This window comes from Gavia stellata, chromosome 7 (genome assembly GCF_030936135.1).
Source record: "Gavia stellata isolate bGavSte3 chromosome 7, bGavSte3.hap2, whole genome shotgun sequence".
NCBI lineage: Eukaryota > Metazoa > Chordata > Aves > Gaviiformes > Gaviidae > Gavia > Gavia stellata.
In genome coordinates this window covers 43,150,465-43,165,788 of record NC_082600.1, presented here as the reverse complement: position 1 = coordinate 43,165,788, position 15,324 = coordinate 43,150,465, and the positions used below count along the sequence as shown (strand labels likewise).

Sequence of the window (15,324 nt, the reverse complement as noted above, 5' to 3'; positions counted from 1 at the left end):
CTTTTGTTCTTAAGCTATTTAATTCTGTGCAAGAGGAAAATGACAGCATGAGGCACTGCTTCAGCTTGCTTTATTGTGGCCTCTTCCATATAAAATATAGGTACATTTAGCATTTGTAAAGTACACTTAAGCAAGGTCAGTGCTTTGATTAGACTAAGTTTGTGACAGGTGAAATGAAACCATTCAGCACCTGTTCTTTAATGTGTTTCTCGAATTACTGAAAATGAGACTTCTCAGAAAAAGGGAGGTATTGAGCTCCTATGCCACCAGCTGAGGCTGGGACTTCTTCCAATACAACTGAGGTAAGCTCACTGCACACATCAGAAAAGCATGATCTGATCTGCCCTGTAACACTGCTAACCAAGCTGGGCTGTGCCTCCTCAGGGAACAGACAGGGATGGGGGTTTCCCCCCACCCCACCCTTGGAGCACTACTTCTGTTCATCAGCTGTAGCTCTATAAAGCTGTAGGACTGTCCTCAACAGCTCCAAATGAAAAGCTAAGTCCACTGCACAGCTACTGGTTCAATCTTGGCAGTGGCAGCTTTTTCTTTTTTTAGTTATTCAGAGGAGCCAAAGCTAAAGGTTGAAATACTTCAGCCTCTTCCACTTCTGCTGCTCTTTGTAAATTTCAGCAGCTGAGTCACATTTCAGCACAGTTCCTCAGGGTATTAATTCTCATCATACTTCTTCCAGTTTAAAACTAGCGGATGCAAGTGTTGTAGAACTGTCTCCAAACCCCATAAAGTAGAAAATGAAATTGTTGTGCAAAGAACTACTACAGCAAGCTCGTTAAATACTCGTATTTCTGTAAAGGTCAGGAGGACAGAAGCCAAAACTTACCCTGTCAACAGTTACTATTTTGTAAGAATACATTGCAGCTCTCCTCAGGCTACGTTCCAGTCCATGTACATACAGTCTCTCCAGAATATTCTGTACGGGGCTGCTTGAAGATACCAACAGTGTCACTAGTCAAAACTTCATGCACTCGTCTCATTAATGTTTACATAGAATCTTCAAGTTGTTCTAAGCCATATGTTAAGAACTGTTTCCTAAAAACAAACCACGTGTCTGAAGAATGTTGCAAAGGACACCAGCCCCACTTAGAGTTGAGGATTCTTTTCATATGTTTCATAGGCAAATTCTTCTGTGTGAGCTCTATCGTTCAGCAGGCCAATAAAATCAATCTCCAGTTGGAACGGACCATCTACTTTATCTCCAATTGTGAATCCAAGGGTACTAACCTAATTAAAAGATACATATATTAGAACAGGATTTGTAATGTTACAGTCAAACACCATTGTATCTACCGCTTCCCTATTTTACAAACCATTCATGGTCAGCCTTGTAAACAGTGGTACTTGCTCAAAGTGCAGCATTATTTCTTAAGGCTTGAACACTTCACTAGCAGATTTTCAGTACACACCTCGGTGGGACATACCTTCACATCTGCCTTTCTACTGCTGTGTGGAACCCTTTGAGACATGGCCTGAGCCTAAAGCAACACTCCAATTTGGATCCTCTGAGCTTTGTGTATGGACAGTTTCATCACGATTGGGTGTACAAGTACATTTTCATAAAGTCTGTCACAATTCTTAAGTGAGCAGCAAACACAAACAGAATGTAATTAAGGATGGAAGGGAATTTTCATTCTAGATTAAGTCATACACCTGGTATAGTATGAAAGTGCACCAAACCAGACATTTTAAAAATGCATGAAAATTTGTTACTGAGTTTTATATTAAGGCAAGGTTCTTAGCCACTGTTTCCCAATTGGAATGATGTTCTTAAATAAAAGAACATTCCTCATTCCTTTCCCCTAATGTTCTCCACTATTCCATTTTTTTAAAAGATAATTCTTACTCTAACTTGTAAGTTCCATAGAAACCCATGTGGCTCAGGCATGTTCCCCATTAGCCTGTGGCTTGCCTGCAAGCTCTCTCAGCTCCTACAAGTCACCAGTCACCTTTCAGAGACCCCAGGGCTAGCAGTTCTCATACAAGTTCTGTCACCTGTGGCAGGCTGCCTACTAAGCTCCAGCTGCCCCTAAGCCCTGCTGCATGTGCATGTCTGAGCTGCATCCATCATTTTAGGGACTGCTGTACATGCACGAAAATAATGCCTAGGATGTGTCAGATAAAGATGAATAATTGTAGGCTGAGGCAAAATACATATCACAAATGTATGCTAAATGAATGACAGAACAAAGCTAAAGGAATTAAATGCATTGAGATTCCTCTCAGATCGTTCTGATGTTTTAAGTGCTGTCTCTTCCCCAGAAGGAAGCTTTACAATCAGCCATTTGGCTTGTGGAGGCTGGAAAGGTTTTTAAAGATCCATCTTTCTGGTTCATGTTGTTATAGATGACTACAGGAGTCACCTAAACTCTCTGCTCTGAAGCATTTACTCCTTTGCAAGCCCTAGACACATTGGCTATTTCCTGCCTTTTTATTCCTGCTTAACAATGCCTTTCCTGCTTCCTAGGAAAACGTGCAGTAGCACCATGAGGCACCAAGACATTTTATCAAGACTTCTTTAATTGCCTTCACACCACTTCCCCTATTTTTAGGTTTCCTTAAAATGCATATAATATGAAGTGTAATTTTACAAATGTAAGTAAGTGCATCGTTTTTACTGTGAAATACTAAGCATAAGGAATGAAAATTAAGTGAAGGATGCTTAGATCAGGTATTGTTTTATCCCTTTAACTCCTGGTAAACGTTTTTAAACACCCCATATACAACTTAATGTTTTCATTTACCATTTTGAATGACTGTATATTCCAAATCCTGATAAATTCTTCAATGTCTGCATTTAAACACAGGCCTTTTACAACAACTTTCTTCCATGAAGCATATTTTTTCTTGTAGTTGATCCACCTTCTTCATATCACTCATACTTTTTTTCTACAGCCTCAACTTCTGTTTTAAAACAGATTCTGTTCATGCTGCCGATCACTGAATTGCCCTCAATTTTTTCCTGATTTATTTTTTCTTCATTATGAATGCAACATTCCAGGTGACAAACACTGATTCAAGTAACAGGCCTTTTATTTTCTCCCCATATATATATTTCTAACATTGTTTTCCTTTTGGTATTCACTGAGTATTAAGCTGCCCTCAGTTACATACAGCAGGGTCACTGAAATTTAAAAGAAAAAAAAGGTATGGAAACTATTTTTTCCAATATGTCTCTGCCTGTGAATCAGTCTACCTATTTGAAGAAACAAAATAAAAAATACTCAACGCATTTACTTAATACTTAGACTAGAAAGCCTGAAAAAAACTAAAAAAAAAAGAGCCTATACATTAGTTTGCTGCTCACCATCAAGGTCACTGATACAGTATAACCTCAAATAAAATCTCACGATATGATATCCCCTTACAGTCTTCTGTGAGGAAGGAAGTTTATATGATACTTTTATTATTTTTTATTACTTTTATTATTTTTGGCAGTACTGTGCCAACTGGCACTTTAGATTTTAGTCACTTTAATCATTCCTCAAAAAAAAATGTTGTTTTTTTGAAAAGCCAAGTAAGTTGTGAGTTGTTTCTTGGTTATCTAGATCTCTTAAATTTTTGGAGCCACTTCGAAGTAAACTGACACTGCTATCACAAAGTAGGGCAATTTAAATGCAAAGGCAAGCACACAAGATTAAATACCTTATAACAAGGAGAGGCCCTTCAATTTCAAATTCACAAACATTAAAGGATTTGTAAGTTTTCTATATCATGACAATATAATCTTAAAGGATATTTCAGACAGATAAAGCCTACAGAAAACTTGCCTTGTCTAACCAGATAGGATGCTGGTCATCCTGGACTCTTCCCCGACTGGAGAGAAAGAATTTGGAGAACGGAATCTGACAGAAACAAAACCAAACCAGACTTTAGTGTCACCAGTACATAGAATAAAAACTTAAGAAACCAAAAGTCTGCCTTAGTAAATGAAACAATACTCTGCTATATCTGGTACCAGCACTAGTTGGGTACACAGAACTGGCAGAGAGAAATGGGCCATGTTAACACTTTCATTAACCACTCCCAGCCAGCTCCAGCCCCACGCTGTTCTGTGGTGGCCATTCGCAGCCATTGTGCAGGATTGTTACCCTGTTAGGACACAACCAGAGGCTGCAGTGCAGAAGGTGGCTGTTTACATCTAGAACATCTCCTTCCAATAACATGTCAGCATAAAATAGAAATTAACAAAAAGCCTAGCACACATGTATATCGACAGCTCGTCTGTACCCAAGTTGTGTATTTTGTAGTGCAAATTTCATACTGAGACATCAGTACTCTAGCAAAGCAGCTCAGAATAATGTAAAAATGACTTGGAATGCAGCAGGAGCAAGGAAGAGGAGGGGCTGTGATAAGAGATAGGAAACAGGGGGGTTGGTTGGTGGGGGTGAGAAGAAAACACGCAAGCCAGCAATGCTACACCGACATTTTCATCCTCCTGACTCCTCATCTGTGAAACAGTGGGCTGTTCTCGTATGACTGGACAACGTTATGAAGCACTGAATGCCAATTCATAAGGATGTGCAAACCTCCTTAACGTTGTCATCAGCAAATTACAAAAGTTCCCCAAGTTTCATGACAAAAGAGCCGAAATTCTCACTTCTTACAAATATTATTTTGTGTCACAGATTCAAAGGCCATAAATGACAAACGACACCTCTCAGTCTGACTGACTCCAGCGAGCCAGCAGGCTAAGCAAATCCTGTCGCAGGGTATGAATCCTACACCAGCCTACGTCCATTTGTATTACAGGTGAAATGGTTATCACAGAGAATATTCCTGGCAACACCTACTATACTTCAATTGCTGTACCTAGTCTCTTACTCCAGTGATAGTTAAGCAGACATTTAGATGAACGTACGGTGGATCAAACCTTTAATACAATTGACACAGTGTGCCCTCCCACAATCCAGTGATTTACAATTTTGGGAACTCCCAAGCCAAAAGCAGGTGTCTGTTGTACAAGGACATGTAACAGAAACATTGTTGAATGGACAGCAATAGCAACAGACTGTGACTGTTGAAAGAACTCCCCTTCCACGGAACTAGGGCCAGGGCCCCGAGACCGTCTCATCAGTTTGAAAGACACGTTAGTTCACCTTTATTTCCTCCCAGTATGGGCCTCCTCGGGTGAACATGAAGTAGTTGTAGAGATCATCCTTTTGATGAGAGAAGTAAGGGTCTGTATAAATGTTTACCATCCAAGGTCTGCCATCGCCACGGACACGTAAATACAGACTGTTGAAGTTTGACCAGTCATAATACTTCTTCCTAGCAAAAGATCCCTAAAAATTATTAATAAATAGAATTATTCCTCCTTAATAAAGGGAAACTTCCATTATGAAGAACTGAGCACTATTGCTTTGATGACTGCCCTCATTAGCATGTCAAATAGTATCTACTGTGATATATTGAAAGTTAGGTTACTCTCTCATCATACTGGCTGCTGATCTCACTGTATTTCCTTCAGCACTGTATTAGACCCCACAAATTGCAGTATCGCCACTCTGAGGACTCATGCTTTAATTATTAACCACAGTCTTGCTAACTGTCAGAAATCAGACCTCCTTCCTAGGACTGAATTCCCTACCAGGCAAGTACACAAACCCTATAGATGGATCAGAAGTTATGTAGTTCATCAAGTTTAATATTTTGTGGTCAGTACTAGAGTATTCAGAGGTGATTACAAGGAATTGAAGAAGTGGGATAATTTATACCCTGCGATAACTTCCCTTATTGAAGGCTGACATAAGCACTGGAAGCATTTAATGTTTCCCAACACTTTTTGTCATTAACAGCACATAATGATACGGATTGCAAGTGTGTCTAATTCTCAACCGCATGTTTTTTCCAAAGATCTTAAAAGTGGGCACATAGGCAGATCCAAGAGTCTTCAGAGCATTACAATGAGGTCAGCTGGAGCGATGGTGGGGTGGGGGTCAGGGCTGTTCTTGGCCAGAATTGCTTAAACCAAGTCAAAATTAGCACCAAAAAGTCAGAAGTTCCCCCTTTCTCTTACAGCACTACTACGGTTACCTATCAACTGTCCTTTTACCAACTCATCTTCTAGGTAATAGGATGAGTAGATCATCAATACATTAATACAAGGGCTGTGGCTACTTGATTTTATGTGTTTTCCAGTTTTGAGCCTTTTTACTTAAGTGAAGAAGAACCTTGGTATTTATGTTTTTACCCTCTGATTTCAAACTGCATTATAAAGATGGACTGATGCACTCCACTACTTCAGAATTAGGAGGTGAAACTTTTGAGTTACGTTTGCACAAGCCAGTAGGAGTCCTGGGAATTTAACTCCGGTGAGATTCAACCTCTTGTTCCATTCCCCTGACACAGTGTCACCGTTTTAATCAGTTTTCTTCTGCCTCTCATTTGCCCATTGATTTTGCTCACTCATATTCTCTGCTCTCAAAGTTTCTCGTCCAGAAAAGATTTTACCTGTGTACTTGTGCTAAGTCACAAACAATAGAATGGACTAAAAAGTTAAGCATTTTATACACTGAGTCAAAATGTTCCTTTGCTTTTAAAGGTGCTTAAAAATAAGGAATGAAGCAAGCAGCATCAGTAATAAGCACATCCATTTCTGCTTCTGTTTTGCTCAATTCTGAGCTGTCAAAGATTTGTCTCTCGCTTTTTCTGATGTACAGTAGGAGTCAGACCTTTAAAAAGTACATTTCAAAGCATTATTTTCTGTTCCTGTGAGAAAAAATATAAGCTCATTCACCTAAACCAAGTTTGGTGAATGGGCCAAGTTAAAGCCCAGAAAATTTGTCCTTACGACACATTCAATTAATTTCAAATTTAGAGAGACATCTATTTTAATCATTCCAATTTTGGATGTAAAGGTTCATAACAGATCCTTCATTTGCAAGGAGGCTGCAAACAGGGCTGTCATAATGAGTGGATGCCCTATTGTACATAAGTAAATGATCAAACATATATTATTCCTTTTCTAAGGAAGGAAAACAAAATCCAAGAAAAAGGTTAAGTTCCTTCCAGGTCAAGGGACACAGTGGCAATTACATCCATGAAGGAATATCTAATACTCCTGGAAGTGATCAGTTTCAACCACAGTAAACAACAGCCCACTTGTCACTGGGATTACAGAAAAAGGCTCTCCGATGAAATAAGAGAAGCTATGCACACATGAAGTTGTACTTACCACTGGCGGTTTAGCTCTCATACTACAGTATCCACTGTATTTTGTCTCCCCATCACGAGGTACTTCTGTATTGAGGGTTCCATACAGCAGAGCAGCCTGGTTATTCCTACCCAATTTGAGGTAAACTTCACTTTTGCCTCCAATCTCTACATCAGAGGAAATAACCCATTTATTTAAATCTTCTTGGCTCCGAAACTCCCACAACACTCTTGTCTGTTCCAGCAGGTACTGACTGAATGGGTGGCCTCCAGGTCCTTTTAAGTAATCTTTGGTCTCCTTCTTCAGCATGCTTAGCTGAGTCTTTAAGACATCAATGCCCTTCTTAAAACTGAAATCAATATTTTGCCAAGAGGGTTTTTTCTCAGGCTGCGACCCTGGCCTCCTGTAGGTGCTATACAATTTTGACATGGAGTCGCTGAGGAGAGGTCCAAGTAAGCGGTGCAAAACTTTGTGCCTGCAGCATCTACCATGTAAGTAAGCCCTGTTCAGCAACGTAGTAGTCAGGGCCATGTTGATAAACTTTAAGAATTCACTTCCAGTAAGGCAATTAATGGGTTTGAAATTAATTTAACAACAAAACCAGTATCCGGAGCTATCTTACTTTAGTTACCGTACTTTGTCTCCACCTTTAATGAAAGAGAAAAGATAAAAAAAATTACATATAGGATGCTTGTAAAACTTTAATTTTTAAAACAGATCTTAACTAGAAATCTAAGCCATTGGAAAAAGGAATAAAAAATAACATCAAGCATTACACTTCCTCAGACTTCTAGTTTACTTCATGATTTCCACCCTATGCCCCCCGTGATGTGAAATATCCATGCCAATAAAAAAATAAGTAAAATACTTCAAATAAAACTGAAAATAGAAAAAAGCAATTCCTGTTCATCCCTTTCACTGTAAGTAAGTTTCGGTATTAGGAGTAACACCAGCAAAAACAACCTCCAGAACATTTCTAAAAGATGGCATCTATATGATTATAAAGTATTATCCCCTGCAAGAAAATCACAAATTCACAACAGGCAGACCCTGCTGCCATACAGACCAGAACGGCAGTCTCATCCGACAATCAGAGATGACAAGTCTTTTCAGATATGAAGTCCTACAGCAGCTACATGCTTCTTCCATAATTCATCCAGCCCCTTGTCCCCTCAATGCATCTGGTTTAGGATTACAGAGAGGTTTGTGAAGACCACAGAATTTAACATGAAAGACTGCAATTCAACAGGTTTTTTTTAATAAAGTTTTGGAAAAAAAATCTGAAAATCTTCTCTTTGCTTCTCTCTGCATCACAGCTGGTAGGAAGACCTATGCCACATCGCTATTCTCTAATTCTAAGGGAGAGCCTTAATGTTCAATGCTTGTACAGAGGCTATTATCTCTGACTCGTAAGATTAGACAGACTAGTTGCCTGGTTTTGTTTTTTTCTTTGGGGTTTGTTCCCCCCCCCCCCCCCCCCCGAATAAATCCTAAAATGATGTCAAATCAGTTCATCTTCCCTGAGCTTTTAAGAATGGAGTCAGTCAAAACAGACTACAGAAGAGCCATACTGGACCGTTTAGCTTATTCAATCCCTCTAAGAATTTTTAAAAGTAAAACTAGTCATCCCCCTGCCCCTTTCACCCACAAAGTTTTCTGAGCTTGGTAGCCTCACATAATTCTCAGTTACAAACTCCCATGGAGCATCAGTGGGATAGTCCTTTCTTTTTTCATGTTCTCCATGTTTTAAATGCCTTCTTTGCCTCTTTCTCCTGCAATATGAGCTGACATGCAGAAGCTTGCTTTACACAGCCTAACACCTTATCGGGAAACCAGTCCGCATCTTTAAACAGCTGTAGTGATAGCACTTGGTAGCCATCTTATTGTGGTCCATCATCCAAACACAATACATCTAATCAGGCAATAACATACCATATATTAGCCAACACTGCAAAAAGACTTGCGGTGAGCCCCGCTCTCTTCTCTACATGCCATATAACTTCCTTTACTCATGGTAAAATTCACTACTGTTATTCTCAGACTCTGATTAAGTTATGCACCGTGGACTAAAACCGCATTGAAGGAAGTCACATTTTCTTTATCACACACTTAGCAAGATAGGAGTCAAGTTCCTAAAAAAGAAAACTCTTGCGCAGGGTGTACTTGCCCCTTGGGACGGAGGTGAAGCACAGACCGCGAAAGCAAGGAGAGCCTGCACAGTGACCCGCGCCATTTCTGGGCCCCGCCGGCAGACCGGCCCCAAACCAAAGCAACACCAGCAGAAAGGAAAGGTACAGAGAAGCTGCGGCCCGCAGCCAAGCTGAACGCCGCTCAGCACAGACTTGCCCCTGCTTCCTCCGAGTACCAAGAAGGAGAAAATGGGAAATTTTAATACGTTTTGCTTTTGCCCCATTTTTGTTCCTACGCAACGTTTTACCAGTACGCCGATCTAAGGCCAGCACTGATTCACCGCCCAGCAGTTACAAAACCTCGGCTTCCAGCGACGGTCTCGCTTGCGCCGCGCCTCACCTCACCTCACCGCCGCAGCGAACCGCGCCGCGGCCTGGGCACCGGGCCCGGATCCCGCCCGCCTTCCCCGCGCCCGGAGGGCAGAGACGAGGGCGGGATGCGGCGACAGGCGGTAGCGGCCTCTCCGCAAAAGCGGCCGCCTCGACAACCTCCCGCCCACCCGCCTCTCGGCTCCGCGACCGACACACTCCCCGACGCTGAGGCGCGGCCTCACCTTCCCGCCGTTACCGGTGGGTCCCACCGCTTCCGGGCCCGGCGGGGAAACGCGCACCGCGCCGCTCAGGTTCCGCCGGCGGCGGCCACGGAGTTCCCGCCCTCACCGGCGGCGGAGGCGACCGGAGAGGCCGCTGCACGGTGCCGAGCAGTTTATTCGCAAATATCTTTGCGTTTAAAGACAGGCTGAGGGGGAAGATGCCTGATTGTCAGCAACACGTAGGCGGGATAGCGCGAATAAACACTGATAGGGGCCGGTAGACCGTCCTCAGCACGGGGCCGCCGCCCGTGAGGGGAGAGGGGCGAGGAGGAGGCGGCAGCGGCGTTCGCCGCTGCCGCCTCCTCCTCGCCCCTCTCCCCTCACGGGCGGCGGCCCCGCCCTCCTTCCCGCCCCGGCGCGGTGCGCATGCGCGGTGCCCTTTGTGTCCCGGTCGGGCGGGCGGCGCGGGGCAGGCCGGGCCGCTGTGAGCGCCGCGCCGCCGCCGTCGGCGCCGGGGCGGGGAGGGGGGGGAAAAGCCGGCTCCGCCATGGTGAAGAAGCGGAAAGGCCGCGTCCTTATCGACTCCGATACTGAGGATAGCGGTAGCGAGGAGAACCTAGATCAGGTGCGCGGGGAGGCCCGGCCCGGCCGCGGGGCCTGGGATCTCCGGCCCGCGCAGGGCTCGGCGCCGCCATCCCCTCCCTCGTTCCCTCACTCCCGCCCGGGGGGTTGCGCGCCGCCGTCGCTCTCCTCAGCCCGATGGGGGCCCCCGCGGCCTCTGTGGAGAGAGCCCGCTCCCCTCCGGCGGGTTCCTGGCCTGCCCCTGGCCAGGCGGCCCGCGTTGGCGGGTTTCGGGGGCTCTTTGCAGCGGGCCCGGTGCTTGCAGGAGGGCGGCGCTCGGAGGGGCGATACTCTGGGGCGGTGTGGCCCTGAGGAGGGAGGAGCGGGGCCCGGCTGCAGGCGGTCGTCACCCCGCGGGTAGTGGGGGACGAGGCCCAAAGGGCTGGGCAACTTTTCTGTGCTGCTTTCGCACGCCGGGAGAGCTGTTAGGGAGAGCAGCGTGTCAGGTCCCTGCCTCCCGCCGGCCCGGTGAGCCCCCCGGGGGAGGCTCCCTCCAGGGGAGGTTGTTAATGCATGTTTAATGCTCCCTTCTCAATCTTAGCTACTGACCTGGGGGAGCTCTGTTGGTGGGAACCTGCATGGGGTTAGGAGCCTGTAGATACAACAAGGGGAAGTACTTATTTATCATCAGGGCATCTCTTGGGATTGGAAGTGCGATGTCTGGCATCAGTTTAACCGTGTCAGGGCTGCAAGGGGGGTGTCTTCCTCTTTGGAGGGGGCTCTTTCAAAGACTCATCTTTCTGTGTAGCAGGTGTTGAGGATGTGATTCAAATGCTACATAAAGACATTATAGGCAAAGTGTGTTACAGCTTGTATGGCAGTGCTTGTTCCAGGCAGAAGTTTGGGTGGTTAAATATGCTGAAGCCTACAAGTCTGATGTAATTTATGTGCTGGACCTTCAGGGTTTTTAATATAGAAGCTGTTGCTATGTTGCAATAAAAAGCCTTCCCAAACACTCAAAAATATTTTTTCCACTTGGAGCTTCAGAAAAATCGAATTGGAGGCTCTGTTAGACAAATATACTGGAGCAGAGCATGCCCTGATGTTGTTGATCTTGCATGCCTCTAGAGTCTTTCGAGCTGCCAACATCTCACCACTAGTATATTAGTTTGGTAGTTTCTTCAGAGCTTGAAAATAGAAGGAGTTGGACTAGCTTTAGCATAGATCAGGCAGTCAGAGTGGAGGTGGTAGAAGTAACCGCGTGGTTCTGCATCTGTTCCATCGTTCCCTGGGAGCATGCATCTGCATCTGTACCTGAGTAGTAGGTGCTTCTTCCTCCGCCACGCTGTTTGTAGCAGCTATAACAGTAAGGATATGTATGTGCAAGAATGAAGATTAGATAGCAGGGAAGCAATGTTTTTGTGGTGTGATGTAAGGATGAGAGTATACTGAGTGGGGCCGCTGTAGGTTAAATGTTTGACAGCTTCCCTTGGCAGTCTAGGCTTGTTGAATCAAAGGAGTAGGAGCTTTCTAATATAGTATCTTGGAAAACAGAACAAGGGTAGAAAGACAGAAGGAAAATTGCTTGGAATAAAAGTAGTGGTAAATATGCCAAGGTATCATCCAGGGAGGTAGTCTGGGTAGAAGCACTACTTAGAGAAGGTTGTGAGAGAGAAATTCTAGAAATGGTTGTAGAAAACATCAGGAGCTTTCTGAAGAGAACTGTTAATTGTACAAATGTGTTCTGTTTATGTTGCATGCCTCCTTCAGAGAAAGGTTTGTAAAATGCCATTACTAATGGAAGGTTTCTTTGTTGGTAAGTAGCCTAGGCCATCAGTTTCTGCAGTGTTTATGTTCTCATTTGAGGTACTAAATTGTAATCTGTTTGCTGTGGAGATAATCTTCCAGTTGTGAAACTAATGCAAACCAGTCTAGTATTGACTTCCCAAGACTGCAGAAGTTGGTGTGACTGTATTTCTACTCACAGCTAAGGTTCATCAGCCCCAGAGCAGTGTTTTTAAGAATAAATTATGTGTCATGGACTACACAGACAGTAATGCAGCTTCAGAAATGTTTGTTTTATACGACTGCTTGTGTCATCTGAAAAAACTATGAACAGCAGATGATGAGATTATTTGAGAGCTGTTTAGTTCTTTGTACTGGTGTGTGTTGCCTTTGCAAGTGCTTCCTTTGGAGGAGAACAGCTCTACTTAGTTTTGCAGGCTTTGAGCTTGATGCCTGCTCGGTATCTATCCAAAGCTTTAAGTGCATTCTGTGGTGTGTAGGGACGGTGAAAAGCAATTGAACAGGCTGACTAAATATTATCAGCCATGACATTGTTGTGATGCCTAAAATGTTTCCCTTTTAAAGTGTATAATTGCAAGCATCTCTTTTGTTTGGAAGAAGGAGCTGCCCTTTAGTGGCATTTGGCATTTTGGGTTAATGCTACACAATGTAGTTAGAATGTTTTTGAATTATTACCTAATCCAAATAAAACAGACCTGGACATGACTCTTGAAGTAATTTGTCTTATCTCATTTATACCAAGAAAGTAATAGTAGTGGTATTTATTTCTTCTAGCTTGTTATCCTCAAAATCCTTTTGTAGCACCCGGATGTATTAAAAGTGTGTGTATATATATATTTTTATGAAACATAAGTAGACTTTGTTCCTTAGTCAGTAGGGATAATCATGTTACTGGAATGTGCTCAAATATCACAGAGAAAGTGCATGTGCGCTGACCTGGATTGGTAAAACTAATTATGACGTTTTAAAATAAATGTGTGGTTTTTCACTCCAGGAGCTCTTGTCATTGGCTAAACGGAAACGCAGTGACTCTGAAGAAAAGGAGCCGCCTGTGAGCAAACCTACAGCATCTTCAGACTCTGAGACGTCAGACAGTGACGATGAGGTGAGTTTGTCATGTTATCAGTGAACTTACTATGGGTTATTTGTCTGATTGTACCTAAGCAGTCGAAGTGTATTTATCATACAGTACCTTTAGCCTTCTGACTTCATAAAGTGGGACTGGGCATCGGTGGAACCGATGGACATCCATTAAGCCCAGAGGATGTGTACTTAGAAATACTTCTTTTTTTTTTTTTCTTGTAATTAGTATGCTTTGAATTGTAACTGTATACAAATTAGTCTGAATGTCTATAGAAAAGACGAATGCCTCTTTAGTCCCATGTTCATATGGTCTGAATGGTCTGGTGAGCTGCCTGCTTAAAACTAGTGTTTTCCCTGTGCAATGCTTGTGGTTGAAATAGCAGTGGAGTTGCTAAAGTTGGACGCTGAATTCAAGGGAGAGAGGTTTTCAGCTTTAGAAGAGAGCTTCCTTCCTCAGAGAGGAAAAGGGTCAAGGCAGGTGGTATTATTGTATATGTGGTAAAATTGCTCCCTTTAGCTACTTTGATTTTGTAAGAACTCTGCTGTGAACTAGCTTGTCTGGTCATTTGAACATGCAACAGAGTGTTTTTATTGGCATTTTTGAAGAAAGTGAAGCAAGGAAGAGTTTAGCATTACTTTGTTCTAGGCTTTTGTCCATTCCTTGTATAGCAATGCTTATCCGCTAGATCTGTTTTTATTATTTGTTCTTGTACTACATTCTAGAGCTGGTTAAAAGTCTTTGCTTTCATCTATAAATTAAAATTGAAATAAACTTGTTAAAACAGAGGAACTGACAAACAGGCCAGGCAGGTATTTGAATAAAAACATTTTCTTGATAGGTTACAAATGTCTTTTGCAAGCTTTCTGTGCAATGTAGAGAGGTCCTTTATTCCATTCATTCTTAAAAATTTAACAGGGAGCTGTTTGGGGTGGGTTTTGCTGAAACTACGGGAAGGATTATTCATTGTGACAATTTGAAGACCAATAGGGTAGGCTAATGATAAACTATTCGCTATTAGGCATTGGTAGTGTAGCAGAGTTCTTCCAATGAGTGTAAAGAACGTGTATTTTAGTTTTCTTTCTGAGGCATTTTTGAAATAAATAGGCTTGGAACTCTGTTTCAGTCAATCCTGTTCTTAACCAAACCAACAAAGACTTGTATCTAATATATGCTCAAGGTATAAGGAGAGAGGAAAACTGAATGGAGTAGATATTAGTTTTGATCTTGGGTGACCACTCAGTTTGTCACTGTGTGTGTTCTGATCTGCTGGCATGCCGCTTATATATTCTAAGCTGTGTGGAGACCAGCTTGTCTGGAAAAGTAGACTTAGTTGTGGAGAGCACCTCGATGATACTTTTCTGTTCTCTGTTTATCTCTGAAGACTGACAGAATAAATAATATTATTCAAAATTTTTATTTAGCTTGTGCAACTACAAGGAAGGTCTACCTGTTTGTTATATGTAGAATATGACAATGTATCTCTTCACAAATTTGCACAGATGTTGCAGTAGTATTTCTGTTGCACCATGTGCACTTGATACTTTCTAATCTGTGTATCATTTCTAATTGATACTCTGTTCTTTCTGACCTCCATGCAGCAAGAGGAAAAGATTTAGAGAAGAGGTAATTAGGACACTTGCTTCTATTCCTGTGCTTGAAATATGCATTCTGAACTGCTGCTTGTCAGCAGGGTGAGACAGGCTGGGTTATGAGAGTTCTGCTTCTGCCAGTCATTCAGTTGTGTGCATCCCTAGGCTTGACTGCACTACTCCTGCTTGAACAACTTTGGTTTTAATCAGTGTTCTTGTGGTTAGTTTGGTGTTTGCTCAACCTTGGGCATTGGGAGAGAGGGTCTAGAAGTTGAAATTGTCTTACTGGTCTTCCTGCAAGATGAGGACCTTGAGGCAAAAGCATGGAAACTATTGCCCTGGGCAAATGTGCTTAATCATACCCATTTGCTTCCGCACAGGCTTAGTAGTG

At 43.0% G+C, this 15,324-nt stretch overlaps 2 protein-coding genes across 3 annotated transcripts in view; one reads left to right on the top strand and one right to left on the bottom strand.

Annotated features, from left to right (window-relative positions):
• Nucleotides 1-53: 53 nt before the first annotated feature.
• Nucleotides 54-10,189, bottom strand: NDUFAF1 (NADH:ubiquinone oxidoreductase complex assembly factor 1). Of its 2 annotated transcripts, XM_059819985.1 has the most exons (6): nt 9,915-10,189; nt 8,238-8,352; nt 7,193-7,818; nt 5,115-5,300; nt 3,786-3,860; nt 54-1,242 (listed from the first exon to the last, which is right to left on the bottom strand). In XM_059819985.1, the coding sequence occupies exons 3-6, from the start codon at nt 7,700-7,702 to the stop codon at nt 1,102-1,104; spliced, it is 912 nt and encodes a 303-aa protein (XP_059675968.1). In that variant the 5' UTR covers nt 7,703-7,818; nt 8,238-8,352; nt 9,915-10,189; the 3' UTR covers nt 54-1,101. The 2 variants fall into 2 exon arrangements, with proteins under 2 accessions (XP_059675968.1, XP_059675969.1); XM_059819986.1 differs by lacking the exon at nt 8,238-8,352.
• A 213-nt stretch (nt 10,190-10,402) lies between these two features.
• Nucleotides 10,403-15,324, top strand: part of RTF1 (RTF1 homolog, Paf1/RNA polymerase II complex component) — a 32,543-nt gene continuing 27,621 nt past the window's right edge. Inside the window, exons 1-2 of the mRNA XM_059819764.1 lie at nt 10,403-10,518; nt 13,255-13,365. Coding sequence (XP_059675747.1) covers nt 10,441-10,518; nt 13,255-13,365 — 189 coding nt within the window. The 5' untranslated portion in view covers nt 10,403-10,440. The remainder of the gene's footprint in view (nt 10,519-13,254; nt 13,366-15,324) is intronic.